Raw genomic sequence first — 22,584 nt, forward strand, 5'->3', positions numbered from 1 at the left:
GTTCCTGCTTGTACCTTTACTGGACTAAGATAATTTAGGATGTTGTAATAAAGTGTAGTTCACTGGGTGTATGTTACTGATAATATAACACTGATAGTTCTTCTTTTACAGATGAATTCAGTGTCAGAAGAGGCCGACGATGCTTTTATGGATATGGCAAGTGTGGCCCCTTTCACACAGGTGAAAACTTTACTGCAACATTCCAGGGACAGAACCTTATGTGTCAGGCATCCCTTTGCTTTGTGAACTTCAAGTGCATAAAAGGGTGGCTTCATGCATTCCAAGCAAAGCAGTGTGATCTTATATATAAATACCGTATATATAATTTTTATATATTTTTAAACAGAAATGAAAAAAGTTTTTGTCTGTTCTTACACTTTAGGTAACCTAACCAACTTGTTGCTGCAGTGTGCAGGCTATAGGTTTCTACTGGTTTCTACCATTCCTTTTTTCCACGTCAGATAGGTTAAGGACACTTAGATATTATTAAGGCTGTGTTTGTGTAAAAGAACTCAAAAGGGTTCAATACAGTCCTAGGAGACCTTTTGAGCGTTATAACTTGCAGGCCTTCCTAGTGCCGCTCTGCTCACAATGTGTTTTTTCCACAAGTCTGAAAATCCCGCTAAGGCTGCTTCATGCAACACTGCTGCACATGCATGTGGCTCCCATATAACCTTATTGAGGTGTGACCAATCTCTGCAGGAATTTAACCCTGTTGTGTCCTGCAGAGATTGGCTTCCCCAGCTAATCCCATGCTAGCAGGGTCTAAATCAGGCAGCTCCACAGACCACTCCCTGCCCGAATGTTCACTCCTATCTAGTTCATCTGCTAGTATCCTGTTTGTGAATTTGCCTGTATTGATTCTCTGTTATTTTCATGGATTGCCTATCCATCCTGTCTGATCTCTTTGCTCCTGACCACCGCTACTTCTACTGCTCCTGTGCTGCCTGCCCTGACCATCTGATTTTGCTTTGTCTTTGCCCTTCCACGTGTCTGACCCTCCAGTCAGCTGCTGCAGACTCGGGGACTGCCCTGAAGTGATACCTGGTGACTACCTGCGACCAAGCCTATCCTCACCACCAGAGTCAGTAGTGAATACCAGGTAGCCTCTTAGTCACACCCCTACAGGGAAAGTCTGGCCTGGGGCACAGAGGGTGTACATCCACCAGCGTTACATTCGCCCACCAACGTAACAGTTATACATCTATTTTATAGGAAATTAAAGGTTTTGGAGTGTTTAGCTTCACAGCAAATTAATTGGCTGCAAATTACATCTTTAGGGAAAATTTGTTGATGCTGGCAAATTCGAATTTAAAAAAATCTGCACATCTCTAATAAATAAATAACAAGTGGGGGCCTAGAAAGCAAGTAGACAAATGTGGCTTACTCTACTGTTCGCATGACTACAATACATAATGTTAAACAAAAGGTCTTTGGCAAATAATGGACCCAAGGTTGACCCTTTCTACAAACTATTTACAACTATATAAGCTTTAGGCTGGGTAAAATTGATCGTATACATTAAAAAGTTTATAACAACCAATGTGTTCTAACCCGGGTGTCAACCTTTTACTTTTCACAGCTCTCGCCAGCCTCTAGAATACTCATAAACAGTGGTTAGATAACACTGATTCTAAAAATTCTACTCCAATATTCTGTTATGTACAGAAGCTACATGATAGATAATTCTTGTAAAAATCTATATATAAAATGGTGACATTCCTTCATTAAAATGATACATTTTCAGATGTAAAGATCAAATACCAGGCACCACACTGTTTATGAATAATTATTAATTTATCCTCTAAATTTCACTAGATAAAAGGTTACAACCATAAAATATTGATATTATTACTACCCAATTATTCATATCCCCATTATACAATTATTTCCAATGATAGGTAATTTAAGCAACCATAACTACATCTTGAAAACAAATTAAAGCAACAGAGACACACATAATATGGCATAAAATATATATATATATATATATATATATATATATAAAAGAATTTTTCACAGTATATGTGAAAAAAATCAAAATGTGCACATGCACTATTTGTGTGATTAATTTTATTCTAAACATTCCTTGTCATTTGCACATTGTTAGGCGCTGGGATTCTGCATCTGCACAGGATGGATCCCAAGCCTTATCTTCTCATGCAGTCTCCACCGCAGTAGATGCTGCCTAGCAAAGACATCAGTCTCAGCATCTTGCTCAGACTCAGGCTGTATGCATTGTTACTGCTGCCTCTCCAGGTCCAGCTATGGTAACTTGCAATAGACAGCGGAGAGCAGTCGTTCCTGAGGCTAAGTCCAGGATTCGCTCTACTGAGCATGCTCGTGAGGTGGCGATCTCTCATTGGTGGTCGGCTGTCAGCTGTCCAGGTCCTGTGCTGGCTCTGGATTGGTCCTCTAGCAAGGTCCTGTCTGATTGACACTGTCTATAAAAGGATCTTTGGCATGCCCGTTGGTGCGCTAAGATCATTCATATTTGCTGTGTTTGTGTTGGTGGGTCAGTTACCACCCTGTATGCATGTGTGCCGTTAATAGCACTACGAGTGTGTTTCTATAAGGCAGTGTAGGGTGGGAACTTCCTCTTGAACTTAGCATCTGCACTGGGTGCCCTCAGGCGCAGGCTCAAAAGACACAGTGTGTCAGAGCAGGTTCAATCACCAGCGTAGTGGGGGATGAGTCATAGGAACCACACTAGCATCATTTCCTCTATGCTCCTATGACGTCTAACAGGGCATAGCTTAGAGTGCTCTCAGTTGTTGTACTGCTCTGTGGAGTACCAGAGTCAGGCGTTTGCTCTCTGTTCACACCGAGTGACGTTTAACTTGGTGTGTTTACAGTGCTTACTCGCGGCTACGCTCCGCCGTTGTTCTCTAGCTGCGGTTTCTCCATCACCGCACGGTGGATCCCGGGTTGCAATCGCAACTTCTCATAATTTAAATTTGGTGCGATCCGCAAACCCTAACACACATATTTTAATTTTTTTTACTTTTTAATCATTTTTTTCTTGTACTTTGAGGTTTGTTATATATTTTCCATGCATGTAACTTTAGGGTCCGCCTTTTCCAATATGGCTTTTATATATTTTTGTCCTGAATACGCGCATATTGTTTTTATGTAATTCTTTTCTTTGCCACTATTACTTAATAAAAATATTTATTACCTAATGTCCTGTTTGGAATTCTTTGGCTATTCTATGGTTTCAGTTGTTTGGTCAGCTCATGTCGATAACAAAGCAGCATTCCTGAGCATTCATTACATTTTCTCAATCATATCTAATAATCTAGAATACATGTTAAATTATAGAGAGAATTGGTGCTAACAGAATAGCAAGTGATATCTGGAAAACAACAGAATTATACTAAAAACTGGTATTCTAAATGGAATTATCTTCAGCTTTGACAAAATTGGACACATAAGTATTTAAATGCACAAGCATACTGTATGTAAATGAGCAAATACAAATAAATTAATACATTTATAGACAAAAATTGCATCATGTGGACACTTAAAATTCTCATTTAAAAACCTGAACTTTCCGTATAATCCATTGTCAGTGCATATATATTCATGAGTCACTCTATATCATCAATAAAAAAGATTTTAAGGCTTTAGCAATTCACATTTCTGCCCCTGAGGTGCAAAATCAATTGCCTGTTTATGACTAGTCGAATGCCCATGACTTTAACCTTGGATCTGTAATCACATTTTTACAGCAAGTTCAATAGCAAATAAAGATAATCATTATTGCTCAGATTTGAAAGGGCTCAATAAAACTGCATAGTTGCTCTATTAATAGGCTATATGGGTTGATCTGTGAACTGCCCCTTTAAAGGTCACTTTATTTTACCCATATATGTAGAATCCTATGTCTCACATTTTTGTTGCATTTTTGATGGAGCTGTCAATTATGGAGACAGTACAACAATTGTTTTGGCTGCTAACAAATATTGCAAAGAAATATGTTTTATATCAGACATTGAGGAGAAAGCATATCTCAATAGATGAAGCCCTGCACATTCATTGCTTTGTGGATGTTGAGAAATTATACAATCTCTTTGTAGATGCTTTGTATCCAATTATGGATGATTTATAAAAGAAAGAAAATTGGACATTGTGAGTAATTATAACTTCCTCAAATTTTCCCCCAAAATCAGATTTGCGGTGGATACACTTTTGTGAAGCTCAATACTGGAAAACTTGTAATGCTTGGAAAATGCATGTGGGGAAAGGAGATGGACAGAGGGAACAAAGCTGATCATAAGAGCTTACAGTCTTCAGGACAGAGAAAGAGGACCATGGTGATCATAAGAGCTTACAGTCTTCAGGACAGAGAAAGAGGACCCTGATGATCATAAGAGACTACACTCTACAGGACAGAGAAAGAGGACCCTGATGATCATAAGAGACTACACTCTACAGGAGAGAGAAAGAGGACCCTGATGATCATAAGAGACTACACTCTACAGGAGAGAGAAAGAGGACCCTGATGACCATAAGAGCTTACAGTATTCAGGAGAGAGAAATAGGACAATGGTGATCATAAGAGCTTACACTTTATAGGAGAGAAATTTGTCTAGTGACTCTGGAGATGGAAAACGACTCTGTCATACAAACTTTAGTACACTGGGATCTGTGATGACCCAGGTACTGACCTGTACAAAGTATGATAATCCATAAAAAGACAAAGCCGAATGGCTTTATGGGAAGGCAAGCATGGCAAGGGAAAATCACATTACCCCACTCTCTGTGGGAAATGATGGAGGGTAGTTTTTATTTTTTTTAAATGCTAATCAAATCTCAAAATGTTTGAATTTTCCATAAAACTGTGAATCTCTGGAACTTTGATTCAAACTCGATCCTCCGTAGATCGATCTGCTCATTTCTAATATTATTTTCTTCCTGTTAAGGCCCATTTTCATTTTTGCATCTCTGTTGTTTTCCTCATCTTCCAAACTATAACAACTATAACTTTTTTATTGTTCCATCGACGTAGCCGTATGACTCTTTGTCTTTTTGTGGGATGAGTTCCAAATGATCTCCATTACGCCAACAGCTGCCATGGCAATCCATAGAAAATCCATCTGCCGATAGGTGCATGAAATGGCATCCTTGCCACGACATTGATAGTGGCATCAAAAATGGCTAGAGGCCTGTTAACTCAGCCGGCATCTGGCTGGTATAGTGTGGGCTCAGACTCTACGCCCATTCCTAACATAAGGAACCATGTCCAATGTCAGGATTGCGTTAATTATGAGTATGTAGTGTACAACAAATAACTGTTGAATTCAAAATTTGCTTTATAATAAATGAAGGACATAGACAAAAGAAAACAGAAAATTAGGTGGAATTTTTTTTCTTTTCTACGATGGTATTACCTGATGAAGGGGTTGCAAAAAACCTTGAAACACGTAGAATAAACCACTGTCAACTTTAATAACCATTTGGAACTTCATCTTTTGGGCAGTGCAGACAAAAATCCACTTATTTCTCTACAGAGTTCTGTCTCATATAGTCGGTGACCGACTTGTGGATCTGCGGCAGCCCTTATCTATACATGCTTTCAACACCTAATACCAGCTGAGCAGTTTTTTGGCTAAACCGCTTATTGTATATGTGGGATAAGACCCTATTTTGCGCTTGTGTCTCCCCTTTCTTCACAATACTATTAATAAGATCTGAGAATGAACACAAGAATATTTGCCACATTTTTTTAAGATATGCAGGCTCTTGTCATTGAACAGTAAATAAAAATAGCATGAAAAAATGTACTTCTACATAATTTTGTGCCAGGCTCTTTATTATTAGTATAGCGGTTGTACAGATTAGGTTTGATATATTGACCTAATGTGAATTTAGCAGCAGCAAAACACAGCATTTAATGTCACATATTATTTGTGATCCGCTTAGAGCACTACAAATATGTAGTAAAGTAAAAGGCAGTAGCACTGCTTGAGTAATAAATTGTATTTATCTACACCAAATTTATGTAGTTAAAAGGTATGATGATGATCTATACTATGTATGTCACTTGTAATTAAATAAGGGATTGTGAAGGTGATAATTACTGCCATAATAATAGTATAGATATTATTTTGAGTATATCACAAAGGAAGAAAAAATAAGTACACTGCAATTAAAGCAATGAGGGATATAGCTATAGGGGGTGCAAAGGTAACAGTTTTCCCTAAACACTGGTGTATGACACTACTATTATAAATGACACATAGTAGGTCAGCATTGGGGCATCAATATATATCTTTAAAGGGAATCTGTCAACAGATTTTTAATAAAATTAGTGTTTTGTCAGAAGGAGATTATCGCTAGTGGACTAGTTGCCTCGTGCCTCCTAGTCAACTTGTTCTGCTTAACCACACCATCACCACTGATTAGCAGCTTTTTGCAAATGTACCTTGCACACAGTAATCTGCCAATCATTGGTGTGGGTGGGATTATATAGGGCTCAGCAATCTGAGCACCGCTAGATCTGCAGCAGAGAAAACAGTGATTGCATCAAAATGATAGCATTCAGACCAGTAAGTGATGTATTGCTGGAATAAGGTTCTCAGACCCTATCTCATGTTACTCTGAGATTATATAGCAAAAACGTGATAACAGTTTCACTTTGCAAGCAATTATTTTATGACAACCTCAAAAATGTATGAAGCAGTTTAATACTTGATTAAAATTTTTAAAAACGTGGGGAGATATTTAATTATTATTTGGGAAGATTGGCTCTACTTTTATGTTCACACAAGTATTAATGCAAATCCATTAGATTTTCTGCTATTTTTGTAGACAAGTATAACACAATCTGCAGTCATATTCTTATTATCAAAAAATATAGGATCTCTGATGAAAATCTGTAAGTCTAATGATTTTATAAAGATTCATCACTATGTATTAAAAAATGGCTCTAGATTCATATTTTCAATTTTCCAAATATACTCAAGGAAATTAAAAACTTACTGAGTTCTGTTTCTTAAAGTAATTTGTTATGAAAGAGCATAGACAAACTATACATTGAGAATGTTCTTTCTAGATCAAAAATTCCTGCACAAATTCATAGAATTACATGAGAAAAGGTGGTTGCCCCTTCTCACTATGGGTCCTCTACAGACGTACAAAGAATAGTCTAATCGATACAATTTACATTGTAAATTAGCTCCAGTTCAAAACTCTAACCATAACATACAAAGCCATCTGCAACCTGTCTCCTCCATACATCTGTGACATGGTCTCCTGAAACCTACCTGCATGCAAACCTTCGATCCTCTCAAGATCTCCTTCTCTACTCCCCCTTATCTCTTCTTCCTACAACCGCATACAAGACTTCTCCCGTGCTTCCCCCAAACTCTGGAACTCTCTGCCGCAACACATCAGACTCTAACCAACAACGGAAACCTTAAGAAGAACCTGAAGACCCACCTGTTCCGACAAGCCTACAGCCTGCATTGACCCTCAGTCTACTGAACCACCGCACAACCAGCTCTACTCTCTCCTAGTGTATCCTCACCCATCCCTGTAGACTGTGAGACCCCATGGGCAGGGTCCTTTCTCCTTCTGTACTTATGTCCTGTGTCTTGCACATGTTTATTGTGCTTGCCTATAGTTCCCCTTTTCACATGTAAAGTGCCATGGAATAAATGGCGCTATATAAATCTATAATAATAATAATATTAATTATGCGCAATTATTTTTAATAGACTTTCATTTTATATGAAATAGTTTCCTTAATAAAATTTAAGAATGTGACCCTAACAAGTTAAACATGATAGACCCAATATTCAATAAACTTCTATTATTCTTTCACATATCTATATATTTGTGGCCATACAATCATTCAGACTGCAAAGAAACATAATACATATTACTAGTTATCGTACAGTTGCAAAATTACAGGTTCAATATTACACAGCCAATGAATGACACAAAAAAGATTTCTTACCGTGGTGGCGTACTGAATATCCTTCCAGATAGAAGACTCTCTTGACAAATCTGAGGCCTCAAACAAGTTTTCCAAAATAACTTCGCCAATCATGTCATGCCTTGAAAATCTATCAAAGTCATACACACTAAGGTGAAGTTTTCGACTTGGCAGCTCATCATAAGGGACAGGAAAATTGAAAGATTCATCAAAGGTTGGGTTTAGAGTCTTTCTGTGTACCCTAGTTTGAAACTTCCTCTTTCGATCAGGTAAAAGATAGATCTTCACATAAGGATCAGAACTTCCACAAAAGTCCTTGGCAGGAAGATCAAATGCTTTAAGAATTTTGACTATAAGGGTTTCATTTTCATAGTCATACTTTAAGGTAAAATTGATCTTTCCACATGTCTTAGCGTCATCCTTCTTGGTGTCTTCAGAATCCACTGATTTTTGCTTGTACAGCTCGGGTTTTATCCTTCCAATGCTAGTTGGTTGCTCAGACACTTGTAAAGTATCACCAAAATCCACACTTGACACATGCATCTGCCGAGGCAAATGCCTTTTGAAAGAAATATGCCTGCAAAACATATGAAAATAACATTAATAATAATAATTGTCACCTTTATTTGACAACTTGACAAAATAATGTGTGCTCAGAATGTGTATGAGGAGTTTCTCATTATTTTCCTCCTGGATTATGCAAGTTCATGACTGGTATTATTGATCTTTTTCTTTAATTAAGGTGAAGATCTCGTCCAGTGATCACAGTCCTTATGAATTTTTGAGTTGCTTGGTTCTCTTAAACTATACAGTATATTTTTATTATTATATTAACATTATCAGTTTTTGAAAGTTCTCCAGTCTTAAGGGCCCATTACGCATCGCGATATCACTAGCAATATCGCTGTAACGTCACCGATTTTGTGACGCAGCAGTGATATTGCTAGCCATATCGCTACATGTGATACTTACCTCCGACTGGCTCCCCCACTGATTATTGCTGATCGTGCGAGAACGTCCTGGACTGTTTCTCGTCATCAGCTTCCTGCTGGGCTTCCTGTGGCACCGACGAGCGACGCGTGGACGCGGGCGGGAGGACGTCAGGATCGCCGCGTCTGACAGGTAAGTAGTGACCCTCGACCGCTGCTATGTCGCTGGTGAGATCTGCCTGTGTGGCAGCTCACTAGCGCCCACTTAGCGATGCACCAGTGATCCATATCATTGTCGGGATCGCTGGTGCATCGCTAAGTATAACGGTACCCTAAGAATGTAGAAAAACTAAGAAATCTATTTGTTCAATGGCATACAGATAAAGTTTGAAAAAATGAGTCACCTTTTAGGACATACTGTACTATACACTGTAATGCAATTACAGTAAAATAATAAAAGACACAAGAAAAGACATCTATTTGGCTGACAAGTTATGTGCTGAATGGCTTGTATTCTGTGTCATAATATTGGCAACCACTGACTGCTTGATAATAAACCTTGCTAAATGACAGCTGTAAAATAACCAAGGTAGCAATCAATTTCATGAATTGATTTTTGCCCTATGGAAGCCGTCATGTTGATGCTGTCTAAGACTAAATAAATGTAATGCTGGTGCCATATTACATAGTTACGACAATGCAAAAACTCAACTATATGGTAACAAAGGCTTCTTATATGTTTTCATGCATCCAAGAAGGACATATTAACCACTTAATGACCAGGGGTATTTCAGTTTTTGAATTTCTGATTTTTGCTCCCCTTCTTCCCAGAGAAGTAATTTTTTTATTTATTCAAATTGGCCTTATGAGGGCTTGTTTTTTGCGGGACAAGTTGTACTTTTTAACATATTGTGTACTGGAAAATGGGAAAAAAATCCAAGTTCGGTGAAATTGCAAAAAAAGTGCAATTCCAAAGTCATTTTTTGGTTGTTTTATTACCATGTTCACTAAATGCTAAAATTGACCTGCATTATGATTCTCCAGGCTATTACGAGTTCACTGACACCAAACACGTCTAGGTTCTTTTTCATTTAAGTGGTAAAAGAAAATTCTAAAATTTGTAAAAAAAAAAAAAAAAAAAAAAAAAGGCGCCATTTTTTGTTATCTCAGGTCGTGTAAGGGCTTATTTTTTGCACACAGAGCTGATGTTTTTATTGATATCATTTTGGTGTAGATACGATCTTTTAATCGCCCATTATTGCATTTTATTGCAATGTAGACACAGTTAAAAAAACGAAATTCTAGCATTTTGACTTTTTTTCTCATTATGCTATTTACCGATCAGGTTGATTCTTTATTTATATTACTAATCGGGTGATTATGAATGCGCCGATGCCAGATATGTGCATATTTGTTTTTTTATTGTTTTATTTTGAATGAGGTGAAAGGGGTGAAAGGGGGGTTGATTTGAACTTTTATATATTTTTTTAAATTTTTTTTTACTTTTTGTATGCTTCAATAGTCTCTATGGGAGACTAGAAGCTGCAATACTTTGATTGCCTCTACTACACATAGGCACCTGTGTACAGCAGAAATACTCAGTTGCTATGAGCACTAACCACGAAGCGGCACTCATAGCAATCTGGCAATGACAACCATAGACCTCCAGTTGTTATGCCGACCCATCGGTGACCCATGATCATGTGACAGGGTCACTGATGGACAGAATTATTGATGCACTTCCGGTAAGCGCGAGTTAATTGCCGCTGTCAGAGATTGACAACAGCATTTAACTGGTTAACAGCCATGGGTGGATCCCAATTCCACCCACCGCTGTTGTGGGAACATATCAGCTGTACAGATCAGCTGTCATGTGCACGGAAAGGTGCGTTCTCAGCTCTGGAGAGCGCAACAAATGGGGGGAGTCTGACATAGGCATACTATTACACCCAATGTCAGAAAGGGGTTAATGGCAAACTACCATACATAAACTAAAAAAAAATAAAAAAGGTTTGCAGCTTCATAATATACTTTCGGGGCCAATTCATTAAGACTGGCGTTTCCCATGCCATTCTTAAAGCACATCTCCATCATTTTTTTATTGCACCTCTGGAGCGGCGCTTTAAATGTTAGTCCCCTGCTCCCTGTCTCATACTCACTTGCCACCGCTTTCATCGCTTTCAAGCATCGCTCCTGTTGGCCTCCAGCACAAAGTGATCTGCCTGCTCTTTCAGTGTTTCATGGAACTGTGCCGAGTTCACTTCTCAATATAAGTCTATGAGAGACTCATTCTGGCTCTCATAGACTTGCATTAAGAGCATGTAGCTTTTGGCTTCCGGAAAGTCAGAAACTTGGCTCCCAATATGGGGGACCAAAATTGTGCCAAAAAACTGTGAAGACCGGGGACAGGGGACTTACATTTAAAGCGCCACTCTAGTGCAGAAAAAAAAAGATGGAGTGGTGCTTTAATGAAGAACTGGCTGGAGTATGATGCACCAATTTTAAATTTGTTAAGAGGTGCATGCCTCTTAATGAATTTGGCACATCTCAGTGAAGAGTGATTTCATGTGCATTGCCAGAAATGCTATTTCAGTTAGAGACTAGAGTAGCATTTCTGGCTTTAGAAATGCCACCACTTTTGCTGTGTTTGACAGGTGTGTATAGACATGTCCTGTCCTGTCTTGGTTCCCCACTAACTCTACACATTTTGGCACAGCCACTTTGTTTTATGCCAGTTTTTTATGCAAAAAAAACCTTTGAAGAATTGACCCCTTTGTTTTTTATATCCCCATCCATTTTTTAAAAAAAGTCTTACTATTAATCAAGAAAATGTTCCTGTTTATCTCTAGTGGCTACTAAAAAACCTGTTGTGATAAAGTCCTACACTTCTTATAAAGTGTACATTCACACACTGAAGATTTTGTCACATGTCTGGCACATCACAGATGCAGTTTTTGCTCCATTAAAACTTTTTTCAGATGAACTTTAAAAAACAAAACATCAAAATGCTCTAAAATGGAATCTAAGTTGCACACGACAAACTGGGCGCCTGTAATGACATTCCGAAATGATCAAGATGGAGTTTTTTTCAGCCATAGAATCCAATGTTTTCATTCATTGACAGCAAGGAAAGGTTGGAAATGATCTCATTGAATCATGATTAAGTACCATTTACCTAACATCAAATGGTTTTTGCTGAATCTTGAACACGTCTGGTGGGCTGCATTTTCATACTACAGTATATCAAACATGCCAACCTGAATTTTTATTTTTTTCTGGACAACTTTTTTTAACTTTTTTGAACTATCACTAACAAATTCTGTCATGGAAAGGGGATGTTATAGTCCCATTGGCATTTTGTATTTATTGTACTGTACCTCTATAAGGCCCAGCATCTACCCCTATAAGAATTGTATGTTAGCAGCATTACTGTGCTGTCCAGCCATCTTACCAAAAGTGCAGATAATGGAAGAAAAGGAACTTTATTCCTCCTATGAGGTGTACACAGTGCGGCTACAGTCACCGCTCACAGGTCCAATCACTATACTGTGAGCAGTGACTGTAAGCACCCCCCAACAGTTTGCAGAATGAGCTGGAAGTAAAGCGGCTGGACAGCTTTGTAAGGTTATTAACCTGCAGATTAACCCTAAATCCACAGGTTATTAGCATTTGGGAACATGACAGGTTCCCTTTAACAATATCTGTGAGGTTCAAACATGTACACTCTTATTAAAGCAAACAGATATGATTCTTAAAATATTCATTATGTCACCTTTTCATTAAATCAAATAAAGGCAGATGTTACATACTGTATAACAAAAGGGTAGAATAGAACATGCAATTTGTAAAAGTACTTAATCAAATAACAAGGTTAGCTTGAACTTCTTTGTTCGGCATAATAGCCATGTTTCTTCCTCACAAAAGGCAAAATGAGCTCCTTGTGTGATAAAGCAGGAGATACGAGGTGTGAAGCATGCAGCAGTAGACTAATGCAATCACCGTATTCTGTCGGTCATTCTAAAATGTGACAGACTTGAAATTTCACGGGGGCTGCTTCAGTTTTCGAACTTGACATTTCTAAAGTGGCACTTGCAGAAAAAAAGAGCAAAGAGTACAAAAAATGGATATTCCAATGTCTAACCTACTGATTAATTAGTTACTTAATAAAAAGAAAAAAACGTTCACTTACCTTATGTAAAAATAAGAATTTATTGGATGTAAAATAAAGATATGATATAATTGAGAACACAACCCAAAGCTGCTGCTCAAGCTTGTATGGCAACTTTCAGGGTAAAGTTTTGGTGATTAGGTGTCAGTTACATAAAAATATCACCCTAAAAGCGTAAGGTGTCAATAAGCTGGTTGAAACTAAGGCTGAGGCTACTTGGACATGACCAAACTGCTACATCACAGAGTAATACAAGTGAACAGGGTTGTGAAAAGCAAGTTGCAAAAAGCTGGGCTTAGTGAAATGTTTGCAACTTGATTGTTGCAGTTGTGGTACCCAAGGGGTCTCAATGCAACTCTATTCCCTTATATTAACTGTGTCATGGCCAAAGTTGCTTTGTAGCCATAGCCTAAAAGAGCATGAAAACATTTAAAAAAAAATCTTTCGGTGATCAGGTTGGATCCCACGTTAATGAAATTATATTTCCATTGAAAAGAAAAATATTTCATTGCTCTTATTTGCATCTATTAAAGGGGTTATCCAAGGCTAAGTTTTCTTCCAACTTAGCAAAGAGCTTAAAGGCTGGTAGTTGCTAACTACTTGCTTGTTTGGCCATGCAAAAATATGTTCCCGTTCAGAGCAGTCACAGACCACTCCTCCTGGCGATTCTCCTTCTTCCAGTGATGTCATGTTGACAGAGCAGCGCCTTCACTTCCACTCTGTTGGTTCGACAGGACATCACTGCAAATGTCATGCTGATTTACAGCTGGCTCCCCACTGAATCGCTAAATGAGCTGGCTGTCAATCAGCATGCAGTGGGTAGTGATGCCCGGTCAAGGAAGCAGACTGAAAAAGAAGGTGTTGCTCTGTTGACATGAGGTCAAATTAAGCATGAGATTCACCGACTGAGCCAGAAGATATCTTCACAGGGCAGAACTGGGAAGCAGTTAGTAACTACCTGCTTGTATGTTTTTAGTCCATGTGCTGGACAACCCTTTAAACATTATAGCCAAGATCTATCGATAAATTCACTCAGAAAGTTCTTATCATCGTTTGCCCTATTTCAGATGCAGCCGGGTCCAGGTCACTTTTTGTACAATCTTGTTATCTTATGAAAACTCATTTGCTTTCCACTCATCCTCTTATTCCACATTGCATAAAGAGAGAAAATTCTTGGTCAATCACTGTGAATCTATTTCCTAAGTGGAAAGAAGGGAAGGGCTGTGATGAGCTATGGCTTCTTCTATTTTGCCATTTACTTGCCTTTAATCAAAATTTTCAAATGACAATGATGGTTTTAAAATAATTAAAGAGCCATACTTACCTGCCCTAGGTCTCCAGCACTGGCTGCTTCAGTGGTTTCCACCAGAAGAGAAATTGGTGGCATCTTCGGTCTTCGGACATCACACCATTGAGTCCTTTAGTTGTCAAGTGGCTGGAATTCAGTGTACAGTAATTTGGGATACATCATATGACATCTAATTTCAGTGTCCTGACCATTGCAGCCAATCAGTCCTGAGCTGTCAGGTAATCAAAGAACGAGGCATCATCCCAGAGACCACCAAGGAGGCCAGCGCTGGGACAACCGGATTTAGAGCAGGTGAGAATTTATCTTTTTTAATTTTAAAACTGTTCCTGTCATTTGAAATATATTTTTTAGAAGTTGGACAACCTCTTTCAATTAAAGGATTGCACAGCCCACATGTGAATGTAATTATCAAAATGCATAGATTGCTTCTATATTGTTTGCAGATTAAAAACAAAAACTAAAAAATGAATTCTTTCCTGACATAGATCGTACTTATACGTCCTATGTCAGCTCTCCATTTATGGAGCAGACTCAGGAGGTAGGTCTGTACCAAAATTAGCAGATGCCTGTTCCAGCAACGACTGGACCAAACTCCGATCACTGCTGGTTAACCGATTAAATGCTTTTGGCAATCTCTAAAAGCAAAACTTAAGTAAATTGATTGATGTTGCGAGCACAGACTGCCTCACGATGTTTATTTAGCAATGCGATCATGGTGTCGTCATTGGTTGTCATGGCACTCATGGGGTCTATCACAAGCCCCCTCCCAACCATCTTAGAACATCAGTCTCACATATAAGTGTGATGTGAATAACACTTAATGGGCTTAATGTGAATGACGGAACTTTTCCCTCTTTACTTACTATTTTCTTCAGGTCACCCTGATAATACTAAAGGTTCAGAAAAGGGTCATCACGGGCAACAGTGAATAGTAACATGTAATTGATATTCCGGACATGATGTGTAGAAAAATAAAAAAAGATGCCCTCTTGGAAAGATCACGTTGCCTTGTAGGCAATTTACAGAATACATAAATAATGCAAGAGCAAAATACATTTTCAATAGGTCCCTATCTGGTCATCCAACAATAGGGCTCTTGGGATTAGGAACATGTTCTTACCACAGAATTAATAAAAAAGCAGAAACTAGTAACAAACAGAATAGAATCCAAGTCATAACTCAAATGCATGTAAAATAGCTGGGAGAAGCTAGGAAACTAATAAAATCCAATATTTATGTTCTTTCAGTTTGACATTACCGTTCAGACTGAAAATTAAGTTGTATACATGTTGTATGCTTATAAGCGTTATCATTTCTACCATTGTAAGAGAAATGATCAACTTTGGTCTCCATCAAATTCGAAGATGTAATGTAGTTAGAGAGGAAGCAGTGCGTGCGCCCAAGGAGATGCAGTGCCAACAAGTCTGCTTTGTAAAGGTCAATTGCTTAAAATGGTTGCCTTGCAAAAAAAAGTTACTATGCTGAGATAATCGTATAAATGTGCCCCTGCTGTGTACTGTGTAATGGCCGTGTCTGACTGTGCAGGGACAAGGTCTGATCATACCACATCTCCTGGGCAGAGGGGGAAGAAAAAAAAGAATATACAGACATGACAGTTTGGGATTACCCATGACTTTTTCTATGAGGTAAAACATCTCCCTGATGCGATCCCATGCTGTAATGTCTGTATACTTTCTTTTACTTTTTTTCAAGACCCTTAACATTCTCAATTTTCAGTCGATGGAGCTTTATGAGGGCTTGTGTTTTGCACCCTGAGAAAATATTTCTTATTGATCCTCTTTTGGGGTAGATACGATGTTTTGATTAACTATAGTTGCATTTTTTGCAGTGTGGTGGCGGCTGAAAAAACATATACGTAGCATTTAGATTTTTTCTTATTACGCCATTTAACAATTGGGTTATTTAATTTTATTTTTGATCGGACTTTTACTGACATTGTGATACCACATATGCACATTGTCTTTTTTTAGTTTTAATAAGGGAAAAGAAGGTGATTTGAATGTAAATTTTTTATTTTTTCTCATATTTGCTAGTCCTCTTAAGGAACTTGAATCTGCATTCATCCCATCATTGTGAATAAATACAGCAACATTACAGTATTGCTGTGTATAACAATTGTCAAGGTCTACTATGAACACCAATCAGAAGCTGACATTCACTGGAAGTTCTGTCCCCACATGAGGCGAATGGAGGTGTAGTTGATTGGGGTTGGCAGAGATTCCTACCATCCTTTTCCTCAATGCAGAGCAGACAGGACAATTGTTGCTGTTTTGCTGTTCATGCGTCCGGAGAGATGATACACACCAGATATTGTGAAGTCCAGACTTGTTTATTGGAAATCTGGACATACAGCGTATGATTGGTAATGCAGTACTTCTCCAAAAATGAAGGTATAACGACCAAGGTGGTACAGCAAGATGCAGCAAGGTGAGCAATGGATTTGTATGTGGTCAAAAAACTGATGCCTTTCACAGCCTGGTAAGCGTGTCTCTCCCAGGAGAAAATGAAACTAGTAATGGCCACCGGCAGGAAGAGAAGGACTGACCTGACCTGGAAGTGGAAGGCATGTACTAGAATTAATTAGCTGCAGTCTGCTATACAGAAAAAGGACAGCAGGTGGCAGCAGACCAAATGCAAAACTGAACACAAAGAATGGTAGCATAAAACAATCTATATAAGCATATAGTCATAACTTTAGATGGAATAGCACACTCCCTGTCTGAAATTCCGTAAGGGATTTCACTATATTAATGTTTTTTGTTTAAATAAAATTCAATAACCTAGAAAGGAAACACAAATATGCATGCAGCAATAACAACTTCAAAACGAGGTAGATGAAAGTCAGTTCCTGAGACAATCCAATGAATACCCATCTTCGGATCGAGGAGCCACACTATGCCAAACTGTCTCCGACCCAACGATAATCCAATGGACAAAGTAGTAGGGCAGTGTTCTGTTCATGGTTCATCCTACCGGAATGCCCTCAATTGGTAGTATCAATACGAGCTCGTGGATTGGCCTCTGAAATGTCTTAGGCTCGCCTTTCCTAAGGACCTTCAGCTACACCTTCCGGACCCTACCGTCTTGACTAGGGAAAGTCTTTGTAACGATTCCCATAGGCCAGTCAATCCTTCGGGCTTGTTGTTCTTTCATTAGTACCACGTCTCCGTCTTTCAAGTTTGGTTTATGCTGTCACCTTTTTCTTCTTCCTTGGAGAGTCACGAGATATTCCTTTCTCCACCGGTTCCAGAAGTAGTCAGCGAGGTACTGCGCACGTTTCCACTGTTTCTGGTAGGTGTTTGCGTGAGTAAACTCTCCACTAACTGTTAGCGGGTTCCCGATCTTTTGGGTGAGAAGAGTAGCTGGCGTAAGAATAGTCGGTTTTTCGGGATCCATGGAAACTGGGTCAAGTGGTCTTGAGTTGATTATGGCAGAAACTTCAGCCAGAAGATTAACCAAGGTCTCATGCCTAAGCCTTGAAGAGTTTACATCCATAAACATAGAATTCAGGATGTTGCGTGAGATCCCGATCATCCTTTCCGAGGAACCTCCCATGTGAGAACTATGCAGAGGACTGAAGATCCAGGTGCAACCTCTTTCTGCCAGTTGATCCTGAATTGGCTTGATGTCAATATCCAGCTCTCGACATGCACCGAGGAAGTTGCTTCCACGGTCAGACCTCAACTGTTTCACCGGTCCTCTTATCGTTAGAAACCGTCGGAGGGCGTTGATCAGGCTGGATGTGTCCATAGACTCTATTATCTCTATGTGGACGGCACAGACACTCATGCAAGTGAATAGTATGGCCATCGTTTGCTGTTGGCATGACCACCTCGAGTTCTGCATGCAGATAGCATCCATGGCCCAAAGACATCTAGGCCAACGTAGGTGAAAGGCGGCTCAGCACTCAATCTGTCAGATAGCAGGTCGGCCATTTGTTGATGTACCTGTTTTTCTCTGATCTTCCGACATTGCACACAGCAATGTAGTGATCCTGCTACATGTCTTTTCATACCTATGATCCAAAGCCCTGCAGACCGTAACTTACCTTCTGTGATCTGCCTGCCTTGGTGCTCGGTTTTTTCATGAAAGTGCCGGATCAGTAGATTAGTGATATGATGTTTACTGGGAATGATGCAAGGATGTTGCTCTGAAGCCGCAATCTTGGCTTGCTTTAAACGACCACCGACTCTCAACAAACTGAAGCCGTCCATTACTGGATTCAAGTGGGCAATGGGGCTTTTCAAAGGGATCTGCTGTTTGTGGTGTAGGCATTCCCATTCAGTACTGAAAACGCTCTGCTGGACGTAACGTATTATAAGGGACTCTCAGTGAGAAATGTCCTCAGCAGAGAGTGGTTTACGGCAGACATGCCAGCCGTGATAGTCTTTGTCTCCAAGTGAGTTGTGATACGATCTTCTCGCAATGTGGACTAACCTTGCTATAGTCTTGACGAGTCTCATCCAATTGGAGAAGCATTCAAAGTGCTGGCAACCGAAGCTGGAGGTTGGTTTAGTGTTCGCCGTCAAGGCACTGACCTTGGAGCGGACTTCTGGATCGCCATCCGGATCCTGGATGCTGAAGACTTCCTGGACACGTTCACTTCCCTTCTGTTCCAACAAAAACTTAGGACCTGAAAGCCAAGAAGAGTTAGCGAAGGACCTTATAGACATAGGTCTAGTTGCATGGTCAGCTGGATTAAGATAAGATGGGATATAGTGCCATTGTTCATGCTTAGAAGACCTCCTTATTCTCTCGATGCGGTTACTGATGCACACGGAGAAGCGCCTTGTTTGGTTGTAGATGTAACCTAAGACAACCTTACTGTCACTGTAGTATTGCACATCATCTATGTTGGTGACCAGCTCGTGCTGTATAAAGTCTGCGAGTTCTACTGCAAGCACGGTCGCACAGAGTTCAAGCCTGGGAATAGTGTGATGAGGCTTGGGAGCCAACTTGGCCTTGCCGAAGATGAATCCAACGTGATCTTGATTGTCGGGACCCGTCACCTTCAAGTAGGCCACAGCTGCAATGGCTTCTGTGGATGCGTCTGAGAACACATGGAGTTCCGTCCTAGTGCTGGCAACAAGTGAGGTTCTGGCGTAGCATCTTGGCATATGGATTTCATCCAAGGCACACAAGGACTGCTTTCAGGTTTCCCATTTCGGTTCCTTCTCAGGAGGGAGTGGGGCATCCCAGTCCTTGACGGTATCGGAAAGCTGTCTCAGAAGGGATTTACCTTGTATGGTAATTGGTGCTGCGAACCCCAGTGGGTCGTATAAGCTATTCACCACTGACAGGACACCACGTTTAGTGAATGGTTTGTCTGCACAGTTGATTTGGAAACTGAAGGTATCGACTGACAGGTTCCACCTCAAGCCTAAGCTTCTCTGCACAGGCGGACAGTCTGGTCCCAGGTCTATGTCCTTGAATCCTGGTGCGTGGTCACTTGAATCAAAGGCTCTCATGACAGCCAGGCTGTTTGAAGCAATTTTGTGCAATCTAAGCTTAGCTTGGTTCAGCATACCTTGGGTCCACTTGAGTAGATCGATAGCCGCTTCTTCTGTGGGCAGAGATTTTAGTCCATCATCTACATAGAAGTCTTTCTCTACAAAGTCTCTGGCATCTATTCCATATTCGGACTCTCCTTCTGAGCGGTTCTCCGCAGGCCTTATGTTGCCACTGCGGGGGAAGGGCTGTTCCCAAATACGTGCACCCTCATGCGATACTCCACCATCTCTTTGCTGGGGTCATTGTTCTTGTACCATAGGAACCTGAGGAAATTCCTATGGTCCTCTCTGACTATGAAACAGTGGAACATCTGTTCAATGTCGGCGGTGATGGCAATGGGCTCTTTCCGGAACCTCATCAACACTCCTATTAGGTTGTTTGTAAGGTTAGGACCCATGAGGAGGACATCGCTGAGAGATACACCTTGATGTTTGGCGCTTGAATCAAAGACAACTCTAATTTGCTTAGGTTTCCGTGGGTGATATACTCCGAATGAGGGTAGGTACCAGCACTCCTCGTTTTCCTTTAAGGGAGGCGCTGGCTCAGCATGGTTGTTCCGGAATATCTTGCTCATGAAGGTGACAATGTGTTCTTTCATCTCCGGTTTGTTGCTAAGTGTGCGCTGGAGAGAGTTGAATCTGTACAAGGCTTGTTCACGATTGTTCGGGAGTCTTACTCTGGTAGCTCGGAAGGGTAGGGGAAAAACCCAGTGATTGGTCTCGTCCTTAAGGAACTGATTGTCCATTATCCTGACAAATTCCTTGTCTTCCATTGACGGGGCTACATTGTTGTCATCCTTAGTTGTATGAAACACCAATCTTCCCAAGTCGTCTGCATAGGGAGAAGGACTGACATCAGGCAGCTGTACTGGATCTGGAGGCTTCTCGTTCACATCATAGTGATGAAGGCATGGTTTGCAGAAAGTAGCTTGTCCATCTCTGCGTACATAGGTCTTAAAGGAATCGACTCTTGTTCGGTCCAAGCACACATTTCCTATGATTACCCACCCCAAGTCGAGTCTCTGTGCGTAGGGGGCATAGTCGGGAACATTGCACTGTTGGTGGACCTTATGTATCCTTAAATTGTCTCTGCCGAGCAGAAGTAGGATTTCAGCATCTGGGCCCATAGGTGGGATAACACTGACTAGGTGCCTTAGGTGTGGTTGGTGGAACGCAGCTTCCGGGGTAGGGATCTCATCTCTTTGGTCGGGTATTTGATCGCAATCGATTAGCGTAAGTAAGGGTATTTCTACGCCTCCGTTGACAGAAGCAATTGTGCCTTTCTGCCGCTAGTCTCTATGCGGCCTGAGCAAGTGTTCAGAGTATATGGCGTTGCTGGTCCCTTGATTCCAAAGGCTTCAAAGAACTTAGGTCCAGCTAGGGATCGATTGCTCTGATCGTCAATGATGGCATACATTTTTACTGCCTTCTCTGCTTGCCCTTCTGGATAAACTCTGATTAGGCATATCCTGGCACAGCATTTATCACTTTGGCTCTCCCCACATACCTCTGAGCATGAGCAAGAGACAGCCATGGTAGAATTGGCGTTATTCTGTGGCTCCCTGCCATGGCTTGTAGCCAGACTAGAGGTAACTGCGCCTGCTGGATCACTGGTGGCTGAGGTTGGATGCAAAGCTGATGGGTATTTTTCACTATGACACTCTTCACACTTAATCGCAAATTTACAGTCCTTGGCCATGTGTTCTAATGAGGCGCAGCACTTGAAACATACCCCAAGTTCGCTGAGGATTTTCTTACGCTCCTGCATGGTTTTGGACCTGAAGCCTCTACATTTATTCAGTGAGTGCGGTTTTTTGTGAATGGGACACTCACGATTGAAAGACTTATCTCTTGATGGAATAGTGTACTGTTTATCGGCAGTTACTGCAGGTGGTGGCAGGTTAGTCTTTCTGACACTTATACTGCTCCTCAAGTCCTTGCGTCTATGTGAGACGCTTTCATGCCTTGATGACGGTGTTGCTGGAGCTGCAGTCTTAGACTCCAGGAAGTCTAGGCTAGGGTCGTTCCTCATTTGGGCCTGTTCGTCGACAAACTTGCAGAACTGATTGAACAGAGGAAAGGTGACATCATGTGACCTTTTGTACCTGGAAATGCATACTGTCCACTTCTCTTGCAGACTATGTGGCAGCTTTGAGATGATTGGGTTCACCCCATGGTCAGTGTCCAAGTAGCATAATCCAGACAGACGAGGGTCTCTTTTTGCAAGTTCCAGCTCCATAAGCAGATCACTTAAGTCCAGAAGCTTGTGGGCTTCCTTAAGGTTGATCCTTGGAATGTTCTGCAGTCTCTTGAATAGGGACTTTTCTATGGCTTCAGCACTGCCATAGGTCCTTTCGAGTCTCAGCCAGGCAGCAGCGAGACCTGCTTCAGCTTGCCCCACGTAGACGGTCCGAAGACTCTTGATACGGTTTGTGGAGTCAGGACCCAACCATTTTACCTTGAGGTCGAGCTCCCGTTCTGCAGATAGATTGAGGTCAGCAATGGTGGCCTTGAAGGTTGCTTTCCAGGCTCTGTAGTTCTCTGCACAGTTGTCAAACTTTGAGAGGCTGGTGCTGGTTAGATCTTTGCTCACCATAAACCTGACCAACTCGGGCATACCCGATCCTTTACTCCTTGTTACCATGTTAGCTTGTGTTGCCTCTCGGGCATATAAGCTGTGTGGCATGGAAGGGTGAATTGTTCCC

The 22,584-nt window shown here is 40.6% G+C and overlaps 1 protein-coding gene across 1 annotated transcript in view; it reads right to left on the reverse strand.

Moving 5' to 3' along the window:
- The window catches only part of SYT6 (synaptotagmin 6), a 720,884-nt gene that overhangs the window by 342,988 nt on the left and 355,312 nt on the right, over positions 1-22,584 (reverse strand). Inside the window, exon 3 of the mRNA XM_073587078.1 lies at positions 7,964-8,519. Within this exon, the coding sequence (XP_073443179.1) occupies positions 7,964-8,519 (556 nt within the window). The remainder of the gene's footprint in view (positions 1-7,963; positions 8,520-22,584) is intronic.

The sequence above is a fragment of the Dendrobates tinctorius genome, unplaced genomic scaffold (assembly GCF_039654945.1).
Source record: "Dendrobates tinctorius isolate UK_male_01 unplaced genomic scaffold, ASM3965494v1 ptg000098l, whole genome shotgun sequence".
NCBI classification, from domain to species: Eukaryota; Metazoa; Chordata; class Amphibia; order Anura; family Dendrobatidae; genus Dendrobates; species Dendrobates tinctorius.